Genomic DNA, 26,382 nt, shown 5'->3' with positions numbered 1-26,382 from the left:
GATAATACTTCATGAGGCTTTCGATTTGTGGTGGTTAATTTTTGTTTGGATAGGCCTTTTTTATCAGGTTTGTTTTTAGAACAAGTTAAGCATTCTCGTATATACTGGGCTATTTCCATTTTCATGTTTTCCCAAAAGAACCTATCTTTTATTTTCTTGTAAGTTTTGTTGAAACCAAAATGTCCAGTATCATCATGTTCGGACCTTAGTACTTCTCCTTTTAGCTGTGCAGGCACTACTAATCTTTTAAACTTTCGTCCACTTTTTCCTTGGAAGAACAGTAAGTCGTAATGTAAGTTATACTTGGTTGAGTTTCCATCATCACTTCGGACTTCTTCCAGCTTAAGTTTACAAAATGGATCTTCCTGTTGTTTAGTTTGTTCTTGGAACAATATTGAACCTAGCCCAATGCCAGAGGCATCGCACATCAGCTGGAATGGCTGTTGGAAGTCTGGTTGAGCTAATGCAGGAAGTTTTACTAACTCATGCTTTAGTGACTGAAAAGCTCTTTCTTTTAGGTTGTCCCATTCCCATTGGCTACCCTTTTCTAGTAGTTCTTCTAGAACGGCAGTTTTTGATGCTAGGTCTCTTACAAACCTACGTCGCCAGTTAACTAAACCCAGAAATTGTTGCAGGTGTTTCCTCGTTTTTGGACGTGGAAATTTTAAGATGGCTTCATCCCTTTTGGGATCTACTCTGATGCACTTTCCTGACACAAGATGGCCTAAGTATTTTATCTCTGGTTTGATAAATTCACATTTTTTTAACTTTATAGTGAATCCTTCACTCTGCAACTTTTCTAATACGAATTTTATGTGCCGAAAATGTTCTTCTAGAGTTTCATCAAAAATGAGAAGGTCGTCTATATAGACAGTGAGAAAATCTTCTGTCCAAGGCTCGAAAAGGCTATGCATCGTGTGCATAAAAATGGCTACAGCGTTCGATAATCCGAATGGCATCCTGGTAAAACACCACGCTCGACCTTTGTAAGAGAAGGCGGTGAACTTCTGGTGCTCTGGTTTAATAGGAACTTGAAGGTAACCTGAAGCCAGGTCAAAGCACGAAAAATATTTTTTACCCTGAAACTTTTTGTAGAGCTTCTTGAAGTCGCGGCACCGTACTTTTAGGAACTATAATTGTTTTATTTAATTTCCTGAAGTCAATGCAGGGTCTTACTGATCCGTCGGGTTTGTCCACCACTAGCATTGGATTCATGTAAGGAGAGTTACAATTTCGAATTACTCCCCATTCATTCCATTTATTTAACTCTTCTTCTAATTTTTCACGTTTCGACATCGGAACGGGAAAAGGTAATGAAAACACTGGTTGGTTGGTGCTTAACAAAATTTCACAGGTATGGTTTTTTGCAAGTCCTGGTTTGTCAGAGAATATAGGGCGATACTCAGTTAATATTCGAAATAGCTTCTCTTTCTCCCTTTGATCTAACAATTCTGGAGCAAATGCTTTCTTCTTCATATCTTCCTCGGATGCGGACCACTTGTCTAACTGAGATTCCTTTTCCGTCACTAATAGTTTTACATACGAAGTCTTATCATTTATTGCTTCAACACTATTTCCTTGACTATCTGGAATCAAAGTTTCTTCCACGACTTGTCCCTTTACCGTTAGATATAATTTGTTCGCACCTGCATCTAAATTGACTTTGTATCTTTTGAAGAAAGGATATCCGAATAACAAATCGGCTTCTAAATTCTTTACCACATAGAGTTGGTCCTCAAAAGTGTGCCCTGCAATCTCAAAAAGAATGGTTCGGTATCCCACAATTCGGGACCTCTCATGTCCAACAAAATCTTTTAACCTTATTCCTGGACATCTTTGCAATTTCAAGCCTGGTAATCTCTCTCGGAGCTTTTCCCAAACATTATAATTCATGACAGTGCACTCGCTTCCTGTATCCAAAGTACATCTTATGTTTAATCCTAAAACTTCTATTAGAATTTCTGGCTTCTTGCTGCAATTCCCAGTTACTTCGAAAACATTAAACAATTTCTCTTCTTCTGAATTTGGATAGGAATTTATATCTAAATATAAAACATCTAAATTTTCATTAGTAATTAGTTTGTCTTCTTCGCTCTCACAAACATCAAGATTGTGTCGCATTGTAGAAGGGAGAGCTTCATCTACAACGACCTCTGGTTTAAATTTGCTCGACTGGTAGAGGGAATATCCCAAGAAGGAGCTTTAATAGCGGAGGGAATTTCCCATACAGGTGCTCTAGGGTTCAAAGCACAGTCTTCTGGAATTTCGTCAGTCTGTATTCCACATTCTTTTTTACGAGACTGGTTCGAGTTTCTTTGATTCTGGTTCTTATTCCAGAATGTCCTTCTATCGGCATCCTTTCTTTGGAACCTTAGATTTCCATTAAACCTTTGGTTGATCGGTGTGGGCCTCTTATCTTCTTCTCCTCCATTCCTCCGGGATAGCTCTAGATTCCTGATTCGAGGTTGAGGATTTCTCCGTTCATCAGTTCGTTGATGATCGGCTTTCCATCCTTCCATTTCCTGAGACGCTTCGAACTTTCCCAGGAAATTCGTGAGTTGGTCTATGTTGGCGGGATCTCGAGTTAGTACCAGTTGTCGCACTCGTGAAGGTAATTGGCCAATGATTAAGTTCAGCACTTCTGATTGGTTGATGGTTTCCGTCAAATTGCAGTATGCTGCATATACCTCCCAGCAATATTCTTCCAATGATAACCCTGCACCTTTGCTATAATGTTTATTCCTCAGGGTATTCATTTCCCTCTGTTTTGCTTCAGGTGATGCGTATTGCTTCCTAAATGCAGAGCGGAAATGTTCAAAAGTTTTCCATCTCTTTTCGTTTGCCATAAACCAAGCCTTGGCTTTACCCACCATTAGCGAAGGAAGGACCTTTAGTCGATACATCATGGGCATTTTCATTAAATCCATATAAGTATTTATCTCCTCCAAGTACCTTTCAGCAGATACTGAATTGATTTCTCCATTAAACTTGGTGAGGGAATTGACGTCAGACATTCGGAGAATTCGATTGGATGAATGGTTTAAGTAGGAATTATCTTCTACCATTTTTTCCGTAGCGTAGTCTCTAGTTCGTCTCATTCCGCCACTCCTTTTTCGTTTCTTTCTTTGGCATGGCTCAGAATGTTCGGGAGATTCGGAACTGGAAGAATGCGAGGAGCAAGAGGTTCTTACACATATCTTCTTTGGCAGAGTTTCCATTTCTTCATTCCCATTCTCCTTGCCTAGTTGTAAGGTTTCCAACTTTGAGGTTAACGTTTTTATAATTTCAACTTGTTGTGTTTGGGCCTCTTTTGTCACTCTTATTTCACCCTCCAAATTTACGGACATTTCCTTTTGACTTTCCTTCAGCTCAGTCATTTCTTGGTTCAAGCTTTCTTGTAGCTGTTTAAAACGGTCATCATCTATCTGCCGATCTTCTCTCCTTCTTTCCACTAGTTCTTCATATTTTTCGTCTCTTTCTTTTCTGATTTCAGCTATCGCTTCGGATATTTCTTTTCCTAGATTTATTTTAAAATCTTCAAACATTTTCTTACTCATTTCTCGTTCCCTTTCTCTTTCTGCTTTCTGTTCAGCATCTCTTTCACCCAAGGTTTCAATCAAACGTGCGAACTTTTGGTCACTCATTTCTCGTTCTCTTTCTCTTTCTGCTTTCTGTTCAGCATCTCTTTCACCCAACGTTTCAACCAAACGTGCGAACTTTTGATCATTTTCTTCCTTGTCCTTTAATCTTTGCTCTTTTTCTTCTTCCTTTTCTTTTAATCTTTGCTCTCTTTCTTCTTCCTTATCTTTTAATCTTTGCTCTTTTTCTGCTTCTTTCTCTTTTAATCTTTGCTCTCTTTCTTCTTCCTTTTCTTTTAATCTTTGCTCTTTTTCTGCTTCTTTTTCTTTCTTAAAATCGGTCATAAAGGAGATCATCATTTCCCTCCAACTATCACCTGTTGGGGTTGGCGTAACTTGTTTTTCCACGCACTGTCTACATTTAACATCTACCTCCGCTGCTACGTCAGATCCTGGGGTTTTATGTGCGCAACTTTCATGAACGTATCTGCTACAGCCAGAGCATGGTAATAAGGTTTCCTCCTTCTTTCCTTCATTCGTACAGCAAACGAGCCTCTCCTTTTGCTGCCTGGTCAAAGGTCTCTGGGAACCTATCATCTTTGCTTCTTCTGTTTCTGAAATATACTTCTTCTTCAATTTCTGGAATAGGCTTCTGCTTCAGTTTCTGGAACAGGCCTCTGCTTCAGTTTCTGGAACAGGCCTCTGCTTCAGTTTCTGGAACAGGCTTCTTCTTCTGTTTCTGGAACAGGCCTCTGCTTCAGTTTCTGGAACAGGCTTCTTCTTCTGCTGCTGGGCCACGAAGATCCACAGGTGGTTGCTTCGATGGTCCTGACACGGTCGCCAAAAATCACTGACACGCACCTTCTGCCTTTAGGGCTTTATGTTAGTCCGGTTACAACCCTTTTATCGGACTTCTCAATGGCTTCTAAGGGTTAGTAGGACCAAGCCCTTGCGTGGTCTGTGGTGCAGGATTTATTTTTAATTATCACCTATGCAAGGTTGAAATGAAAGATCCTAAAGATCTTTTACTCGAAGATTTATTTAACTTCCGATGTTATACAAACACTTTTCCAAACAGACAATTCACCCGGTATAACTTGTAGGCCTAAACCTATTAGTTATACTGAAGTTTATAACCCTGGTCTTTTGATGATGCAGGAGAACACCTTATTCAGAGTTGGGTTTGTGAATATCCGCCAAAATGGAGTACAAGTACTCCAGCCAATCCGAAGATTGAAGCAAGATATTCCCCAACGTCCCCTGAACCATCAACCTTTCGGCAACCAGGAGAATGTCCCGCAGACTCACAAAAGTCTAGCTCTTTTATATCATATTGTTGTTTACAATTTACCATGGTTATTACATAGTTGTTTAATATTTCTATAGTTTCAACATTTAAGTTAAACAATTCATTACCCATTGTAACATTAACAATAACACATTTTTAAAGAAAAGATTCCAACATAGATTAACATAATACAGATTGAATAGTTTTTTGCTTGAAAAATCATGTGTTGACAGGGGCGACACAAGTTGGAATGAAGAAATCAGAAGAGCAGGAATGAAATTCAGCGCAGAAAAGAGTGAGGTACTAATAACAACACGAAACAGCGAAATGAACCAAGAATGAAGATGGACACGGAAGAGATGAGGGTAGTGGAGAGCTTAAAATATCTAGGAAGCATAATTGAGAGAAGTGGAAGAATAGATGAGGAGGTAAACAGAAGAGGACAAATGGGTGATGGGCTATATCAATGTGTTCGAAGATTAACATGGAACAGGGATGTACCTATGAAATGCAAGAAGGTAATATACCGGGTGTCCGAGAAGTCTTTGTATGAATACAAAAATTAACTATCCACTATATGCAACATACCTACAGTTCTTTCGTTGACCAGCCCCATTGCCAGACTGTTGGGAATGCTGGGAAAACCTTTTTATATGTCGGGTTCGGGATGGGAATTTTTCACTATATCTCAATACCGACTTTTTTGGGATCCCGCAAAACTTAATTTTTTACTATGTTTTTTTTTTGTTAAGCATATTTTTTTTCAGGAATACTTTAATTGGGTAACACTTTACTATACCGGAGACGGATTTCTTCAAATTTACAGGAGAAAGTACTTACGCAAATGATTTTCTGTAGCGTTGTTGATGTTCTGGAATATAGTTTTGATCCATTTAATGCGAATGCATGTGGTTTTCTACGAAAATCTATTTCCGACGTGCTATTGCTGCTGCTGCCATTTGCTTTCTGCACGAGAGCACAATGCGTAAACCACGTAGTCAGGGTTTCAAACCACGCCGTGTTATCGCTACAAGATGACGTATCGAGGATGCGTCGTGAAGTTGTTGCCGGGTGTGGAAGATGCCGTCGAATTTGTAATTCAACACGGAATCTTGAAGAAAGAAGTGGAATGCAGGACGTGGAAGGTTAAAATTAAAAGAATTCCGTGTATTTTCTTTCATTGAGAAAAACCGATGTCCGTATATGCTAAATTGAACGAAATGAGTGCTAATGGAACCTAACCTAACCTAGTAGGCATACATCGTTCCCGTGATGGTTCGTGGGGCTATCGTGAATTTTTGGGCTAACATCAATGGTTTTTGGAGCTACTCATGGATGGTTTGTGGGGCTAACGTCAATGGTTTAATAATTACTCTTTATGTCAAAAATTCAACTTTTTTTGGTAAAATTTCAGTAACCCCCAAACGTCTGTAATTCTCATATTTTTCACATTGATACTTACATATTCTGCATTCCTAAGGATTCTTGAAGGTGGCATTTCATTTTTTCCACCCAAATAATCTCAATTTTAGACATATCGAATAATTTTTTTATGTTCGCTTTCACTTGCGTTACGCGCAATAGGGTGGAGAAATCTTGACTAGCGTTGTTGATGATCAGTGGTTATGCAGTGTTGCAACCTCCTTCCTCGAAAAATACTTATTTTCGTGTTACCGATTTTGTATTTTTTTCCAGATTCGAAAACCCCACGAACCATGCACAGATAGCCCCACGAACCATTCACGGATAGCCCCACGAATCATTTCCGGTAAGGTTAGGTTAGGTAGGGTCACGTATAGGTTACAATAGTTAAAAATTGGTCTCGAAAAAAATATGCGTAGCCCCACACACCATTCTCGCATAGCCCCACGAACCATTGATACTTAGCCCCACAAACCATTTGCGGAAACGTACCTTCTTCAGTTACAAAAACACGTGTTTGGAAACACTGATCGGGATTATGTCATCACACACAGGCTGCATCCACCTGGAAGTAAATGGATGCAATATCGAAAAATAGATGATTTACCGGCAAAATTCAAGAACCATGCGAGAAAACACTTCCCCGGACGTCCACAATTATAAATAAACTGCATTCGGTAAGTATTTGCGGAGCGAATTTACAATATAGAGAAAGTCTCCAATTTTGTTAATTTTCGGTATACTAACTAATTTTGACCTCCTAATCACGAATCTGTTGAAAGAAACTGGGGGTCACGTCTGAAAATTTGAAAAAAAGCCGATTGAATTTTTTATATATATACAGGGTGTTTCTAAAGGTCGTTTACAACGCTTGGGAGGTGATTCCTCACACGAAAACAAGCAAAAAGTCTAAGTTCCATTTTTACGACAGAGGCTTAGTTTCCGAGATAGGAGCCTCGCAAAAGGTGACAAAGTGAACGTCACACTTAACTGGGACGAATACTATCACAGATAGAGAGGCGGTTCCAAGGGAATCATAAAGGAATCGTATGTGCTCAGTCCGGAAGTCACTATGAAAAGTTCACTGCACGCATGCGCAATGGAGTCCTCAAAGGAATTGGGGATTTCCAGCAACAACAATGCATGGAAAAGGTATGTAACGCAGCAAGAAGGACCGTGACAATGAGAAATGCGTTCAAGACAACACATCCCGACCTCAAACATCAAAACATGACCACCGAACACAAAATCCGAAAAGTTGAGCACGGTTGCATACCCCAGTTACACGCGAGGAATGAACGAATCATGTCATGTGGCATACGAGAGACAGGAGGAGGGAAAGAAAAACACAATATCAGATGATTGCGACAACGTGTATTTTTACACGCGACAACTACGTAATATCCCCCCCCCCACACACACAACAAATAACAAATGCTACAATATCTTACGCACAGACAGTCCGTGTCACTGTACACCAACTGAAGATGTCACTTTCACCACACAAAGGGGGTGGGGAGCAATACCAAAAGTGTTCTCACTGGTATTTGCCGAGGGCAATAATCACAGACGGTTTTCAAAATGTCTGCCATTTACTTCTACGCAGAGATGACAGCGACGAATCAAGGATTGTCGAGTACGAGCAAACAAGCCAGGTGTATCTGCTACCGTCGCGGCGGCGACGTTGATGCGAGCAACGAGGTCCTCAGCTGATGTGACAGGTGTGTCGTATACGAGGGTTTTCATTTCTCCCCAGAAGAAAAAATCGAGAGGGTTGAGATCTGGCGACCTCGGTGGCCAAGGCACAGGCTCATCCCTACCAATGAACCTATTGCGAAACACGTCATGCAGGAAATGTCGTACATTACGATCGAAATGAGCTGGTGCACCATCGTGTTGGTACCACATTTCTTGCCGCAGTGCCAAAGGTACGGTCTCCAACAGTTCAGGTAGAACCTCACTAAGAAATGCATGATACGTGCGACCATTCAGGCGAACAGGGAGAATGTATGGTCCAATTAAATGATCATGTACTATCCCGCACCACACATTCACTGAAAACCTGTGCTGGTGATGGGCCACAAAAAGTGCATGTGGGTTGTCAAAGTCCCATACATGACTGTTTCTACTATTGAAGACATCCATCCTGGTGAAAATGGCTTCATCTGTCCACAATACGTTTGCCCCGAAGTGAGGGTTTGTGTCCAGCTGATGCAACAACCATTGGCAAAACTCCATACGAGGGCGAAAGTCACGAGGTAACAGTTCTTGTACTTTCTGCAGTTTAAAAGGGTGCATTCCTTCATCTGACAACACTCGCCAAACATTCACATGAGACGTGTTTCGTGCCCGAGCGAGCACTCGCGTACTGGTGCCAGGATGTTCTGCGACCGCTGTTAACACATCTTCTGCAAACTGATGTGTGCGTACACTTCGGGGTCTTCCAACTTCTTGTCGCGGTGGTAACACTGACCCTGTTTCACGCAGTCGACTGTCCACTACCTGAAAGAAGGTGTGAGACGGTAAACGTCTATGTGGAAAGCGTTCTCCATAAAGACGCCTTGCCTCACGGCTATTACCACGTGCCTCCCCATACATGAGATGCATGTCTGCTAGCTGCTGGGTCGTATACGCAGCCATCTGTGTAATAGGGAGCTGGAACTGCAAAGTATTGTTTTTGTTTAACACTGGCACACTGCACAAATTGGCCGTATCACCGTACGAACACCACAGACCAATTGTTGCGATACTTGACTTGCCCACTCCACCACGTCAACTTCTTTAAATACAACATACTAGTACTCTTCAATGCGTATGACAACCTAGAGCGAACTGCTGATCATATCCCAGCACCTGCAACACGATTGGGACGACTGCCGGAGAGAACCAACCCTTCGAGCTCCTCTCGCGGGAACAGCAGTCATGAAGGTCAAACGTAGACTACGAGAGCCAGACTTGCCTGTGCAGCGCTTCCAAAACTGGTCTCTTTTACGTCACAATGATCGCGTGCGAACACTTTTGGTATTGCTCCCCACCCCCTTTGTGTGGTGAAAGTGACATCTTCAGTTGGTGTACAGTGACACGGACTGTCTGTGCGTAAGATATTGTAGCATTTGTTGTTTGTTGTGTGTGTGTGGGGGGGGATATTACGTAGTTGTCGCGTGTAAAAATACACGTTGTCGCAATCATCTGATATTGTGTTTTTCTTTCCCTCCTCCTGTCTCTCGTATGCCACATGACATGATTCGTTCATTCCTCGCGTGTAACTGGGGTATGCAACCGTGCTCAACTTTTCGGATTTTGTGTTCGGTGGTCATGTTTTGATGTTTGAGGTCGGGATGTGTTGTCTTGAACGCATTTCTCATTGTCACGGTCCTTCTTGCTGCGTTACATACCTTTTCCATGCATTGTTATTGCTGGAAATCCCCAATTCCTTTGAGGACTCCATTGCGCATGCGTGCAGTGAACTTTTCATAGTGACTTCCGGACTGAGCACATACGATTCCTTTATGATTCCCTTGGAACCGCCTCTCTATCTGTGATAGTATTCGTCCCAGTTAAGTGTGACGTTCACTTTGTCACCTTTTGCGAGGCTCCTATCTCGGAAACTAAGCCTCTGTCGTAAAAATGGAACTTAGACTTTTTGCTTGTTTTCGTGTGAGGAATCACCTCCCAAGCGTTGTAAACGACCTTTAGAAACACCCTGTATATAGGTGTATATGCGTAGTTTTACGAACAAAAATGTAATATCCTGTCATTGTGTCCAACCACGCCGTTGTTTTACAAGAAAATGATTTATGATGTTCAATTCTAGTACGATCCCTATTTATTCGATGAATTTAGGGGTGAAATGAGTGCTAATGGAACCTAACCTAACCTCGTGTGAATGGTTCGTGGGGCTACCCGTGGATGGTTTTTGGGGCTAACGTGAATGGTTTGTGGGGCTACCCGTGGATGGTTTTTGGGGCTAACGTCAATGGTTTGTGGGGCTACCCGTGGATGGTTTTTGGGGCTAACGTCAATGGTTTGTGGGGCTACCCGTGGATGGTTTTTGGGGCTAACGTCAATGGTTTGTGGGGCTACCCATGGATGGTTTTTGCTGCTAACGAACAATTTTTCATCAAAATGTACAATTTCCAGACGTGACCCCCGCTTTTTTACAACAGATTAGTGATTAAAAGTGAAGAAGTAAAGTGTTCCCCTGTGCATAGCACCACGCCATTAAGGCGTGTAGTAGTGATTAGGAGGCCAAAATTAGTTAGTACACCGAAAATTAACGAAATTGGAGATTTTCTCTATATTGTACATTCTAGCCGTAATTTCTCCTGTAAAATTGAAGTAATACGTTTTGCGGATACGAAAATTTTACCCTTTTCTTTTTGGTGAAAAAATTTCGTGAATTTTTTTTATTTTAAATTTAGGTATTTTTCGGTGAACAAGGTTGCAACACAGCATTCACACTCCAAATCGACAAAACACTGGCACAACGCGCGACGAACGGGTAAGCTATCGCCATATTGCGTGTGGAAAGGTAAATTTAAATTTACGGTCCGCTTTCGGATGGAAGTTTATACAGGTTTAATGTAATACCTGTCTGTTGAAAACTCAGAAAGGAAATATTATATACGTACACTATGTTGGTGTCTAGATGTGCTTTATTATTACGTCAAGGTTTCATTGTAGGAAAAGGGAGACAAATATGTACTACTTCGGCGAGGAATTCTGGTCACCAGTAAGTTGAACCAAGGTTCAATGTATTTTTTTGTCACAATAATTAAAGCTGCCCCAGAGAGTCGTCTGCTGTGACGTCACCACTAATGGACCGTCGGCTACGTAATGGACTCCATTGTGTGCGACAAAGGGTTTACCTCTCCGCACAACAGTTTTGCTACCTTGTGTTCTGACGTCAGACGAGAAATGCCTACGAGGTTAGGTTAGGCCTGTTATGTTAGGTTCCATTAGCATAAATACAATGAAAAATTATTATTTAGGCTAAGAGGTTGGCCGCGGTGGCTCAGTCGGTAACGCTCAAGGTCCCGGGTTCGATCCCCGGCCGGTTCAAATCCGGGAACTTTTCTAACGGTGAAAACGGCCCCGGCGCCCACCCAGCGTCGAATAACATGGGTACCTGGGGGAAACCCCGGGGGGGGTAAAGGCGGTCAGGGGCGTGATGCTGATCACATCACCCCCACTCTCGACCGGATCAAGAAAGTGTGGTGCGTTACCCCCACACCCCCTATACGCCTTCATGCCGTGGTGCACACTTTACCTTTACTTTAGGCTAAGAGGACTAAACCTAGCTAGCCTAAGCTGACAACGTAGCCATCTAGCCCAATATTAAAAACTCCCGTGACGTCAGAACACAAGATTGCTCAAGTGTTGTGCGATAAGTGAGACCCGTGGGACAAATCGTAATGCAGGAAATTATTCATTGTCTCCCAGTTTGTCTTTGGTCTCACTTATTTTTTTAGTTGTTAGGTGCATGCTCTTAGCATAAATCGCTAATCCTAATAAAGGAAAATGTATCCTGACGTCATTATACAAAGATGCCCAGTACTGTGTGCAATAAGAGAACCTTTCTTCTTTCTCCCTTTCCTTCCCTCTCTCCTATATCTTATCTGAATCTGTGCATCCGCTTTCGGATGGAAGTTTATGCAGGTTTAATGTAATACCTGTCTGTTGAAAACTCAGAAAGGAAATATTATATACGTACACTATGTTGGTGTCTAGATGTGCTTTATTATTACGTCAAGGTTTCATTGTAGGAAAAGGGAGACAAATATGTACTACTTCGGCGAGGAATTCTGGTCACCAGTAAGTTGAACCAAGGTTCAATGTATTTTTTGTTTTTTTTGTTTTCTACCTTACATTAGGATATCCCTTTCATTTTCACAGGCATAGGGTAAGACTCTACTTTACGCCCTTTGGTAAGAATTTACAAGATAGAGAAAGTCTCCAATTCCGTTAATTTTCGGTATACTAAATAATTTTGGCCTCCTAATCACGAATCTGTTATAAAAAAACCGGGGAGAACGTCTGGAAATTGTACATTTTGATGAAAAATTGTGTGTTAGCGCCAAAAACCATCCACGGGTAGCCCCACAAACCATTGACGTTAGCTCCAAAAAAAACATCCACGGGTAGCCCCACGAACCATTCACACGAGGTTAGGTTAGGTTCCATTACCACTCATTTCGGTAATGGTAAATATGCGATATCGCCCGGACGGATTTCTTCAAATTTACAGGAGAAAGTACTTGCTGAAATTTACGTAAGAAATTGGCATTGCCTGCCACATTATGCCGTTGTTTCATTGTGTGCGTGCAGATGGCGAGAGCGTTGAAAGTCACGCGATCTCAGCAGTGTTTCCAAACGTGCCTTGTTTTTACGAAAATTTCTATTTTTAACTATGTTCGCCGCACTTTCTTTTTTCGATGAATTTAGGGGTGAAATGAGTGCTAATGGAACCTAACCTTGTGTGAATGGTTTGTGGGGCTAACCGTAGATGGTTTTTGGGGCTAACGTCAATGGTCTGTGGGGCTACCCATGGATGGATTTTGGGGCTAACGTCAATGGTTTGTGGGGCTACCTGTGGATGTGTTTTTTGGCTTAACGTGCATGGTTTTTTGGAGGTAAACATGAAAAAAAATCGAAATAGTACGTAATTTTCCGTCATGAAGGTTTGAAACACTGCTTGCGCACTGAAAATAGACAAAACACAAGTTGGCGCATCTTGAAGCACGATGATCCATTACGAGTGCACGCCATATTGTCTGTTACAGAAGCGGAACAAGTAAGACAAATAATCAATCGTAATATGAAAAGTTGACAGTATTTTATGGAAATAGGCATAACTTCACCATAAAGAATGTTCCGCAAGGCAAAATAGGTAAGTACCAGTGGTAAAATTAAGGAAATAAATGAGTGAAAGGTATCCGGGCGTTATCGCATATTTACCAAAAAAAATTCAATCTGGTTTTTTTCAAATTTTCAGACGTGACCCCTGGTTTTTTTCAACAGATTCGTGATTAGGAGGTCAAAATTAGTTAGTATACCGAAAATTAACAAAATTGGAAACTTTCTCTATAGCCTATTGTAAATTCGTTCCCATCCTTTTCCTAAGGAATACGTGTCATATATCGTTAGAAAGCTTATTGTATAAGGAATTGAACAACGTAAATCGCAAAGCGAGGAAATATTACCTGGAGGAGGAAATCGATAAAAACCGATGTTGTCCGGATATGCGTAATTGAACATACTGAGGAAATTTTTCGATGATGAAGCACATATTTAGGGGTGAAGTGAGTGCTAATGGAACCTAACCTAACCTCGTAGGCATACCTCGTCCCCGTGAATGGTTTGTGAGGCTATCGTGAATGGTTCGTGGGACTATCCGTGCATGGTTTTTGGAGCTAACGTGAATGGGTTGTTGGGCTAATTTGAATGGTTTGTGGGGCTATCGTGAATGGTTTGTGGGGCTACCTGTGAATGGTTAGTAGGGCTATCGTGAACAGAAAGTGTAAAAAGAAAAAGGTACTTACCCCAAGAGATGCCGGCTATCTGCAAGCACAATTTTGAATGATGCACTATATTATTACTGGGGATAAACGTATTTTACACTATCTACAAGTTTTTGGAACCTGTTCTTTTCATGCACCATACACACTCACAACCCACCACGAACACAAAGAAGCAATCACCATGCAGAATGCAAAACGAGCAAAGCACACGCATTCATAACGCGGACACAAAGACGAGCCTGCAGTGTTGTTAACTCCCATCGGTTATCACCAAAAGGCAATAAGGACGTAAAGTAGAGTCTATCCCAGGCATAGCCTATATGTTCAAAATACCTGGATCCTATTATAGTATGGGGGTGACACCTATAAGTCGTATATTTTGCACTTTTTTACCTTGCTAACGTACTATTTTGGAATGAGGAACATTTCCTAAGGTGAAATAATGCATTTCTAACTAAGATAATGTCTATTTCTTACATTTACGAGTACTTACTGTTTCTTATTACTTACGTGAAATTTAGAAGATTTCGCACTTCCGCATTGCACAATTTAATGGTTCAATCCTATTAATTTCGAAGATCCACTGTCTTCATTCACAAAAGGGTACGGCGTTTGAAGCGGAGATGGTACCGCGTCACTACATTGTTTGTTCCCGGGCGGCGGTGGTTGCGATTTTCCCGTTCGGCAGCACTGGCGCGCGCATCTTGGTTTGCGCCGTCTGCTTCCTGTTGTCAGTTGGGGGGCTGGGCCGTGTTGCTCGGTAATGTGCCGTTCCTGTTCCCCGCATGGCTGGAGGGGGGTCGAGTATGTGCATAGCATATTTTCTTTTTCAGGTCGGGGATCTTTCTGAGGACAGGGTGCCAAGTTGGGTGTGCTTGTCCATTGTCCAGGTTTAGTGCTGGTTTCTGCTGGATGATGGCATGGGTTTCTTTGATGGTGTTTTCTATGACAGAGCCGGTTGGGTGAAGTATGGATATGGAGGAGATGGTGTGGTTAGTGTAGTGGAGTTGTTGGGAGAGGCCTGATTTAGGTGTGTCGTTTTTTGCATCTTTTACATGTTCGTTAATCCGTTCTTGGACGGTGCGGATGGTTCTGCCAATGTAGGTGTTGTGGCATTGGCATGTGGTCTTGTAGACACCGGGGGATGCAAGTTTGGGTAGGTAGTATCTCTTGAAGTTGGGTAGTGCCCTTCCGATTTGGGATATGGGTTTGTGTGCTACTCGGATGTTGAAGGGTTTGAGGGCCTTGGCAAATTTTCCAGATGTGGTGGGGTGGTAAGGAAAGGCGATCCATTTGGGTTTAGGATTTTGGTTCGGGTTATCTGTTTCTTGGGTGTCTGAACTGGGCTTCTGTTTTTGCGCACCACATGGATAGTTGGCGCTTGGTGTAACCGTTGTTTAGGCCTATTTCCGTTACGCATGCTATTTCATCTTGCAGGTCATCTTCTGTGCAGCTGTTTGTGAAGGCTCTTCTGTAAAAGTTCATCCATACTCCAGCTTTCTGTTTTGGTGGGTGGTTGGATTTTGCATGGATATACTGGGTGCCCGAACCTGGTTTCCTATATACGGATGTGACAAACTTATCTTGGAGTCGTCGGATGCTGAGGTCGAGAAAGTTGAGGTGGCCATTTTGTTCCCTTTCAACGGTGAAGTTTATGTTGAGATGTATGTTATTGAGGGCAGTTAGGAGATGGGTTAGGTCCTCTTCCTGTTTGTAAATGACTATGGTGTCATCGGCATATCTTTTGTATCTTATATGAGCAAACTCTGGTTGGGTGAGAATTGACTTCTCGGCCACATGCAGCACTATGTTGGATAGGGGTGCAGAAAGGGGGTTGCCCATCGCTAGGCCCCCTGTCTGGTGGAAGAAACTGTCCTCGAACTGTAAATAGTTGTCGGTGATGCAGGCTTGTAGAAGGTTGCAGATTTCATCAGTTACAAATGGAGGCGTGCTATTGCTGAGTAGCCATGTTCTGGTGGAGTCAAGTGCAAGGCTGATCGGAATGGAGGAGTACATGTCCACTACGTCTATGCTGGCTACTTTGCAGTTGTCGGCTTTGACAAAAGAGGTGACAAATTCTTTTGCTTCGAGGCTGTTTTTTAGGCAGTAGGTGAGTTTGTCATTGTGGCTCCTCCAGAAACTGACCGCCCAATCTTTGTTCTGCAATAAGAGTCAAGCAGGTCATATTCACCAGGAATGTATAGTCTAGCTTCTTCTGTTCACACAAATAACTTGAAATGGATTGGAATTTAAAAAAAAAATCAAATTTGCCAAGCTTATTACAAATGGATTGCATATTCATGTGAAAAATCTGTAAAAATTCTGTAGTCAATTTTTTTTTCTTCTGAATTTTCAAAAGTTGCCCGATTCCATGTTGGTAAGTAATCTCTTATAATGGATCTGGGTTCGCCATCTAGTTTCCCTGTTCTGTTTGGTCATGCCAAGTTAGAGCTATTTTGCACTGTTTTCTTTATTTATGAGCCCTGTCCATTTTTACCATTTCACAAATACGTTCTGCTAACACCTCTTTGCCTAACTGATTTAGGTGCAGCCCATGTCTCGTGTGGAATTCCCTTGTCAAGTCACTTACATCTAATATTTTTACATATCTATAGCATGTGCACAAGTTGTGAATTCTACGGTTAGTCTCTGTTACAGCCTTATTCACACAGGAGTCTTCCATAAGATCATATCTATTGGGAATGGTCAATTATAGCATTTTGGTTTCTCAGTTCATGCAGCTTATTGTAAGCAACATTATTTGTACCCACCATTATCACTACATATTTATTATTCGCATCCGTTACTTCTGGGAACTGGTTTGGCACAACATTTTCTATTTTTGCACAAAGTTTCACTATTGAAGACACTGATACCCCGTCCATCTTTCTTGAAATTTCAGTAGCAAGACCCCTGCCATGACTGTCTGCAAAAATATCGATATGGATCTTTTTAGTTCTCACTATCGTCTTTTCTTCATTTTTCTTTCCATTACTAGGTTTATGATCTGCCTTCCATAGGTTCACAATTTCCTCTCCATTAATGATCTGTAGTACATTGTACATGTTTCGAGCTGTTGTAAACGATGTGTCCTTGTTCTGAGCACTTGCACCTGTAGTAGAACTGGTGGGTTTAGGTTTGGTCCTCCCAACTATTTTGGACCATGTATTTTCCTTCTCGGGTTCGCTTTCTTCTATTTTCTGTAGTCTCTGTTTTATCGCCTTATTTTCATCCTTTAGGTCCACTATTTCCTGTTGTAGTATACAAAGAATTTCATAATTGTGGCAGAGTTTTCCTCACTAGATTGGCTTACCTCACTCGATTCCTTGCCATGTGCACTCGGGACAGAACCATTCTTGTGTATCTTTTAGTTTCTCGATATTACTTGTACCACCGCAGTTAAAATTTAGCCACTTATGACAACGATCACAAAGGATGTCATTACGAACTACTCTTTTGCACTTCACACATCTATCTTCAATTTTTATGCGTATTATTTCCTGACTTTTATTGTACGCGTCATTCACGGTCGGCGCCATTTTCTAAGCAAGGTGTGCCACATTAAACTAATTGCAGGATCTTGGGAGAACTTTTAGATCTTCTCATTTACTAACTTCTGAAATTGTACGTAGATAATTTTAGCTTGATGTCTTGTCTCCCGCAGCCTGATAGGTGTATCGAATCAATTTATTTTATTTTGATTCATCATTGCACGAAAATTTGTTCTTATGCCTCTGGCTGTTATTGAGATACCAATATTTGAAGGGCTCAGGTGTAAAACATGGTAAGTGACATTTTGATCATTTTTGAGTTACAAAGTAAAATGTCCCATTCTTAATTTTTCGAGTGAAATTGCCATTGCATTGCATTCCCTGACATTCGCTACGAGACTCGGCGGCAAGTAGCCCGGTGTCAGAGATTGTCTTTCCCGGTGAACGGGGGTCTGCGATAGTCACACGCTACACTCTGTTTTTTTAGCTCTCCCTGCCTTCGCTCTCTTTCCCTTTCTGTTGATGTTGCAGACTGATGCCAGTATAATCCTCCCTCGGAAGTTGTTGTGTTGTGTCCGTGTGTTGAAGATTGTGGCTTAATGTGGCACCACAAAAGTTTACATTACAACAAAGGATTTATCTTGTCGAGTGTTACTTTTGAAGGAGCAATTGTGGAGAAGTGCGATGACGTTTTGCAACGAAATTTCCTGGTGTTCTCGTTCCACATAGGACCACTATATTAAACCTCGTAAAATCTAAAAAATAAAGTATACAAAGACAATCCGCACACCATCTGTGAGGTAAAAGAGAGTATTGCACGAGAAATCATGAGAATTACAGTAGACGAACTTGCACGTGTAAATGCAAATTTCCTTCGGAGATGCCAGGAATGTGTTGCAGCAGAGGGGCATCATTTTCAACACCTTCTGTAGTCAAGGTTAGTACACAATATGAAAACTGTAATTTTAATAGCCGACTCTAGCGACTGTCGCGGACCCCGTTCACCGGGAAAGACATGCGCTGATGCCGGTCCGCTTGCTACCGAGTGTCGTAGCGAATGTCAGGGAATGCTCTGTATCATGCAATTTGCATTGGATTTAGTGAAGCTTTCTGAAATTGGTAAATACAACTTAAAACCATTTATCCACGGTAAAGGTTCTAATAACCTTTTTCTTAATGAACTCAGAAATGACCAAAATGTCACTTACCATGTTTTACACTCGAGCCCTTCATTTGATACAGTAAAACAAATGAATGTAAGCCAGACCTGTCTACAACTGGAAAAGAGTCAACTGGGAGGAACTTTCCCTTTTCACCAGCCTCATTCCTTGGACAATGATGGACCCCCTCCCCGCGGAAGAAGCAGTGGATTTCCTCGTGGACTGTGTGCAGGCTGTAATTAAAGATCACGTGCCCCTAAGGAAAACAAGAACATCCCGATTCCCTGTGTGGTATACTGAAGAGACTAAGCTTGCGCTGAAGAACAAAAAGAATGCGTGGATCCTGTGGAAACAAATTCCGAACGTTCATACACTGAACACTTTTACTTACTTAAGGAAGTATAGCAAAAACTTAATTCAAAGGGACTATAATAATTATGTTCAAAGTGTAACAGAAAGTGCTGCTAAAAATCCTAAAACATTCTGGACGCTAATTAACTCACGCCGGCAACATGACCGTATTCCCCTTCAAGTCTCCTGGAACGGTAAGTCTGCTACAAAGGATGAGCGTTCATCACTTTTTAACTCGTACTTCCATAGTAACTTTACAAAGAATGCTGCTACCACACTACCGGAAGTCAGGTCTATTATTCCTTACACACTCTTTCAAATCTCAACTAACTGCAATGAAGTTCAAGAATTATTAAAATCTGTTTCAAGTTCCAAAGCTACCACTCCTAATGATATTCCTGCGATATTTCTGAAACATTTAGCCCATATTTTATCCAAACCAATAAGCACAATCTTTAATAAATGCTTCTCCGAAGGTGTGTTTCCTTGTACATGGAAGCAAGCAAATATAGTCCCTATCCTCAAACACGGAAACAAAACTCATGTCACTTCCTATCGGCCGATTTCCTTACTTCCTGCACTTGCACTGCTAGCTGAAAAAATCATTTCTAATCGTATCCTTGCACATGTTTCTCCGTTTCTCTCTCCCACTCAACACGGTTTTCTCCCTCATGCTTCCTGTGATACAAACCTTGCTTGCTTGCTTACCAAAGCAGTTAACTGCCTGAATGCCAAGCAAGACATGGATGTCGTATACTTAGACTTTTCCAAAGCCTTTGACTCTATCTCTCACACGCAACTCATCCACAAATTATCGAATAGATTCAATATTCACGGAGCTCTTCTTAAACTACTTTCATCTTACTTGCACAATAGAAAGCAAAAGGTTATCGTATCTGGTTGCTCTTCGTCGTGGCTCCCTGTAGTTTCCGGTGTGCCCCAAGGAAGTTCTCTGGGACCCCTGTGTTTCTCTCTCTTCATGGATGACATTCACGAATATATTTCTTCCGAATGTTCAGTATTATTGTATGCTGATGACTGCAAATTATTCCGAAACATTACCTCACCTCAGGACACATGCTACATCCAAGACAATCTCAAACACATTGAACGCTGGTGTCAAGACTGGAATCTCAAATTAAATCCGGATAAATCTGTTGTCATGAGGTTTACCCTAAAATCCAATAACACAGTGCCATCCTACAAGTTATGCAACCAGGTTATTCCGTTCGTACGACAGCACAAGGATCTTGGTGTCATTTTTGATAGCAAACTGACTTTCAACCATCACATAGACTACATAACTTCGAAAGCGATGAAAACACTTGGACTAATTTACAGATTTACAGACATAACTCACGTTTCTGCCCTCAAAACCTACTTTACAATGTGTGTTGTTCCTATTCTTGAATATGGCTCCTGTATTTGGTCAATGGCATGTGAAAGCAATTTAAAGAAAACAAACAAAGTAGTAAGTTTCTTCGTCAGAATAGTCAAACACAGATGCCCAGCCCTTGCAAACTTCTCCAAACAAGAAATTCTATCCACTCTACAAATTCATGACCTTTCTCTTCGCCGTCAACTCTCAGATTTAACACTACTCTTCAGAATCATTAATGGACAACTTTTCACCAGCGAACTCTTGCCACTTCTTAATATCAGAATCCCACGTCCCAACAGTAAATGCAACAACTTCTTTTACATTAAATCTTCAAGGCTATCCTTAGAACAAAGATCACTTCTCTACAGGCTACAAACCATTTACAACTCATTAAAAGACGCTCCGGGCTTCCATTTATCAAAGCAGACTTACAGAACGGCGTGCATAAAGCAGCTGAAGTATAAATAATATTATTCTTGATCTAGTTGTTATTATTCTTGTTATATATGTATATGTGTGTGTATGTGTCCATCTTATTATTTTGATTATTTCTTTTCCGGTTGATATCCTGATGTAAAATGGATTTTTCTGTATTCAGGACTTTTCAAATAAATAAATAAATAAATAATTGCTGCTACTGTACATACATGTTCATGTACATTAATTACCCTAATGACTTCGTCTGGAAAACCTGGAAAAGTCGGGAATTTTGTTTTCACAAAATAGTAGTAAGTAAAAGTATTTTTTGTGGGGCCAGTTTCAATTTATTTGTTGAATACTTGTTAATATTCACTTAGCGCTACTTTTATGTGAGACACCCTGTATAAACACATGTGCTACTTTTATTTGAGACGCCCTGTATAAACATGTGTACAAAATAGGTGTAGTGCAGTGGTTCACAAAGTGTGCACCATGGCACCATGACTGGCTTACAGGGGCACCGCAAAATGTTCCAATATTTTCAGTGAAATGACAGGATTGTTCCAAATATGTGCTTATTTAGTACTTTTTACACACAAAATTTTTCTTCAAGCAAGCAACCTAACATCACTAACTGAGCGTTAGTGTCTTGAAACACTAAGGTCGCCATGAAACAAAAAAGTTTGGGAACCTCTGGTGTAGTGGATGCTTACATCGTTCATCCAGGGCAATTTTTTGTAACATATATGTTTCAGTCAGAGATTTCTTCTATCAGTTGTGTAATGTACATCGTGATTTTATAGTTTGTTTGCTTTACATATCCCATAGACTTTGCTCTTTTTCCTTAATGTGTGATATTGTATCTTTAAAAATGAAAACCTGTGCTTTAAAAAAAAGAAAAATGTGCAATAGATTTGCATTCTTCAAACTAAAATTTAATTCCCATCCATTTCCATACTTTGAAATGTTTTCCTCGTCCTTGGATGTTCTCTTTGAAAAACATACAGTAGTTTCATGCAGGTCCTATTTTACAATTGCATTATGTACTGTTGTAATTACCTCAAGTTTGACTTTAGAAAGTTCTGTTTTAATTATTGTCCAATTTGAAATATGCATGAATTTATGTGGAAAAGCACAAAGGTTTTGAAATTCATTTTTTCAATACAAACTTCTCATTTATTTCCTATTTTTGCTAGAATAATGCAGTGTCTACATTCTCACCCTTCCCGTACCTAAATTTTGGATTCTACCACTATTCTTTGAACAAGGAGCCATAGCCGTGAGTCTCCGCCTTGTTGTTAGATTTTCATTGTTAACCAAGTGGATACAGTGGCGTGCCCAAGAGGGTTGGGGGGGGGGGGTGTTGGTATACCCTTTCTTTTGATCTAGTATTCCTAAAAAGAAAATGTCAAAAGCAGGAAAAGATAGCGAAATGAGGGCTGATTACTAAAAACTAGATATGTGCCCCCACCCCCTTATGAAAATTCTGCACATACACTAAGTGGATAAATTATCCTTGTTGTCATTCTTGTTTGCATACACATGGCGGCACACGTTTTTCATTTGTTCAGAACCAAAGAAAGTTATTTCTGTGGAAAACAGTTCAAATGCAAGACACTAGATGGAAACATGTTCTGGTATTGCTTTTCTTACAGAGTGACTTTGCTCGACATCAGCGGCGACGAGAATATTTGAAATGTACTGCAGTCTCTTTCCAAAAGTTTCCCATATTAAAATGAAATCAACGACTGAAGTCACTTGCAGCAGCTAAAGAGTTAAGAGGTTCTTGTCCGATGTATGCATTTAGATATTATAGTACTTCATATTGTGAAATAAAATGATAATCAGTAGGGCTAAGCCAATACCTCTAATGGTGATGTATCTGTATCGGAAATTATCAGTTGGAATATTTTTACCGATACCTGCCGATACTTTTCCGGCATTTTGATCTTTGACTTCTCACAATTTGGCAGAGTGGAATTAGCCTGGAAATTATGCAAATTCAGATTTCTTTCTTTTGCGCCAGTTTTGTGCAAAATAAGAACCTAATTTTCTGATAAACTATCATGTAAATTAATATTCTGATGTACTTCTCAAATATTTTAAAGCAAAAATCTTGGTAAATTGATGCATATAATTATAACTAGACTTTTCAAGCCTCGGTATCTGTTCAAAATGTTGTCGGCTCAGCCCTAATAATCAGTAAAGTTTCTGCTAGGGACACTACCGCCTGCTCTGACTTTTAAATCCCTTTTGTAGGTGGTACTACCGCTGCCAGGGAGATCTACCCCCCGATAATATACGTTACACAGCCATAGCTGTCGGTGCTTTTATGTGGTGGTGGATTCTGTGGCATTTGTGGCATGAACCAGAACACATATACGTAAGTACAACCATTTCTCATTAATTTGTCTTATGTACACATTGCTTGCATTGTAGAATTATTTATTTTGTAGTCTACAGTAGTTACAAGCATAAGAACAGTTTTTTATAATAATACTAAAATAATATTAAAACAGGCCGCTTGTTTCACAGTTAAGTTATTATGTTACAACAATGTAACGTTGACAAGATCCATTAAGACCATAGACTATAAGAGAAATAAATCATTCTCATTAAGAAACAATTATTCTTTTTATGAACATGTAGGTAAATCTATTTTGCTCTTGCATTAACGGTGTCTCTTCCATTTCCTGGGTGTTTGCTCTTTATCATTGTCCTTGTCCCATCATCCTCGTCATCTCGATTAACCCAATGGGTCATTCCATTCCATACCAAACCATCCAATGGTGGTTGCATGACCACTTTAGGAAAAAATAATTTTTAGTACATACATTTGTACATGTTTCTAGATATCAAAACCAATGTTGAAGAAAATTATTGTCTAGTTCTCCTGGGGCAGCCATTTTTCCAACATGGTGCAGGACTTTTTTTTTGCTCATGTAGCAGTTTATGGACACTTTACTATCTCAAAAACCATTCGAGATAGAGACCTGAAACAAATTTCATTTTGTAGATAATAAAGCATACTTTCTATGATATTCAAGTATGTTTTGCTTAAAATTGCATCCTAAGCATGAAAATAATTGTGGAAATTTGGGTAACAATCGTTAAAAATTTGAATTTTTAAGCCCGATTTTTTTAATGAAGGGGTTCAGTTTATGGCTAGAATTTTCTTTTATGTGTAGACCTACCTGCAGGGGGTCTGTAAATAAAATATCAGTGCTTAGAAATGCACCCCTTTTTTACAGCATGGCTCAAACATGGCCGTTCACGGAATTTTGACAGTTTTAGGGGTTAAATATCTCAGATGGGTCCTCTTGAAATATTCTGAAATTTGTCACGAAGGAAGCCCTGCATGAACCTAACTCAGTAAAATCTCAACTTTTAGATTCAACTTGTTTTCGTCAATATGAGGTAATATATGTGACAATTTGTGACGTTGATAAGTAAGGTTAAGCTACATGTATGCCTAGAAAAATAGAGTCTTTTCTTTTTCTTTTTTAAAGTTGGGTTATAAAAGCCTCAGAGAATATAGTAACATAGGATTTTAATACTTGACTTACCAGAAATTAAAATTGCAAGCATTACTCATGAGTTTCCATACAAAGAAATTCAATAAACAGGTGGTTTTTGGCTAAAACTTAAGTAAAGAAGGCAATGAAACTCTCTTCTGAGACCTGCAAATAGCAAAAACATTAAGTCCTAAATGCTATCAAACTTGAGATATTATTTTTATTAATATGATACATTATTAAAAGAAAAAGACCCAGTGTATTTTATTTCTATTGAAATTACATATTATTCCTAACCTAATGTAATTTTTACAACAAGGTTGGTATCACTTTTCTGCTAGTTTCGGAACATCTCCCATGTGTGTGGGAAGAATGCATGGTTGAAGTGAGTGTTTCCTTTTGTTTGAATTTACCAAAACAAACGTGGATATTTCAAATTGTGTAAGGGAAGCTGTAAGTAATAGCAAGTATTTCATTATATCAAGAACGTGACCAGTAATTTTGAAATAAGAAGCAAGGCCGTTGACATGGGGATATATTATTATTATTTAAACTGCCCTTTCTTTCCTGGAAAAATTGGGGCAATGGGCTGTATAATTTATTATCCCTCCCTCCCCCTTTTCGGAGTACTGCATTGCTTGCCTTCTTCTTAAGACCACGCTTCACCACTGATTTCAACCAGTAGTTTATTCCCCTTGAAACCATGGTCTGGTCTGTAGGAGACCCAGGTTCTATTCCCAGGGTGGTTGATCTAAGGTCGGAATTTCCCTGCAAAAAGTGTGTCTGGGGCTCACCCAGCGTCAAATCAATTGGTACCTGAGGGCAACCCTGGGAGGGGGGTAAAGGTAGCCAGAGCATGGTGCTGATCACATCATGTCCAAAATGGCCAAGATCGAGAATGTGTGGGACCCTACCCCCACATCCCCTAAATGTGCCTTCATGGCCTGGTGCTGCATGCATGGGAAACTTTTTTTTGTTAACCGATGCTTGATGCAGGCATATAGCAGTTTGGATTCTACTTTAAACTGTGGTTAAACTAGCCTATTTGTGCATACAAGTGGACTAAAAACAAACTAGCCAAGTTGCGTGGAAAATAAAACAGAATTCTCTCAGTCTGTTTAGTTTACTTTGTTAGTGTCCTTTGCAGAACAATCTGACAGACCGGAGATTATTGCAAGATATCTTGAAGTTGATTAGTTAAAGTTGGTCTTAAAAACAAGGAATTATTCATGAATTTTATCATAGTACTAGAGTGGCCATCCTCTGTGTGTGTGTACTATTTTTTTTTTTTTTGTAACATCTTCTATTTGGTATTGTGTGACCATTATGTAAGACAAACTTCTGCAATTTTCATTTAAAGGAAACCAATTTTTAATACACTATCAAAAACTATTTTGTTTATACAGCATGTAACTGTTTATTTCAGGGAGAATTTCCTTATCCCGATACATCTGCTTGGACAGATGAAGAGCTGGGAATTCCTCCAGATGATTACGAAGAAGAGTGAATGGATCCACTCTGTTGCCATAGACATTTGATGGTTTGTTTCTTGTTAATATTGTAGATACTTCTTTCTGAATAGATGTACTGTTTTAGTACTAATTGATGGAGTTTTTTTACTTTTATATCCTGAAATTTAATATACCGTATTTGCACATGTACAATGCACCTGCACTCCCTGGTTTTTGATGGGGAAAATCAACAATTATATCTCGTATATAATTTGCAATACAATCCAGCTTCAAGAAATGGCTTTCTTGGTTGAAGATCGTAAAGCTGTTGCTATGCCGATCAAGAGCAAATGACGTCATGGCTGTTCAAATTCTGCCAGAACTGTGTCACAAAACTTTCAGTTACAAAATGAAAAATCATGGGAAATGACCATTTCACTTCCATAGTGTTTTTTTTGATGCTCCACCAGGATCGCCACTGTCGCAAAATGGCTAATGACCAGTAGAAGGCATATTGTGTGTTGGAGCTATCAAGAACTGGTTCAATCACAATGGTGCAAAGACATTTCCGCATGCTTTTCGGGAGTAATACACATGTTTCACCCTTCAGAAAGATTTCGCACAGTTTCAACTGCGAATTGTTATTGCCTTTGAAACCATTGACGACGACTTGCTGTGCTTTGTATCGATGCCTTGTATCATAAATAGTAACATCATAATAACTGTAAAATTGCACCATTCATTTTGAATTACCCTCTTCAAGATACGTTGAAGTTTACTTTCTTTTTGTAAGTATGCAGATTTT

General features: G+C 40.2%; 1 protein-coding gene across 1 annotated transcript; it reads left to right on the top strand.

The window, feature by feature from the left end:
- The first annotated feature begins 11,900 nt into the window (after positions 1-11,900).
- Positions 11,901-25,728, top strand: LOC145989178 (NADH dehydrogenase [ubiquinone] 1 beta subcomplex subunit 2, mitochondrial-like). The gene is made up of 3 exons (XM_083124472.1): positions 11,901-12,102; positions 22,871-22,994; positions 25,553-25,728. Exons 1-3 carry the CDS (start codon positions 12,005-12,007, stop codon positions 25,631-25,633), a joined length of 303 nt encoding a protein of 100 aa, XP_082980598.1. The 5' UTR covers positions 11,901-12,004; the 3' UTR covers positions 25,634-25,728.
- The last annotated feature ends 654 nt before the right edge of the window (positions 25,729-26,382 follow it).

Source organism: Lepisma saccharinum, chromosome 6 (genome assembly GCF_977018435.1).
Source record: "Lepisma saccharinum chromosome 6, izLepSacc3.1, whole genome shotgun sequence".
In the NCBI taxonomy this organism is placed as follows: domain Eukaryota; kingdom Metazoa; phylum Arthropoda; class Insecta; order Zygentoma; family Lepismatidae; genus Lepisma; species Lepisma saccharinum.
The sequence above is the reverse complement of the archived record's forward strand: the minus strand, read 5'-3'. Positions and strand labels throughout refer to the sequence as shown.

Excerpts from the sequence above, each read along its gene's own strand:
- LOC145989178 (XM_083124472.1), top strand. The coding sequence starts at position 12,005 with ATGTTGGTGTCTAGATGTGCTTTATTATTACGTCAAGGTTTCATTGTA. Across the intron at positions 12,103-22,870 it reads GCGAGGAATTCTGGTCACCA|GTGGTACTACCGCTGCCAGG; the intron begins GTAAGTTGAACC and ends TCCCTTTTGTAG. Across the intron at positions 22,995-25,552 it reads ATGAACCAGAACACATATAC|GGAGAATTTCCTTATCCCGA; the intron begins GTAAGTACAACC and ends TGTTTATTTCAG.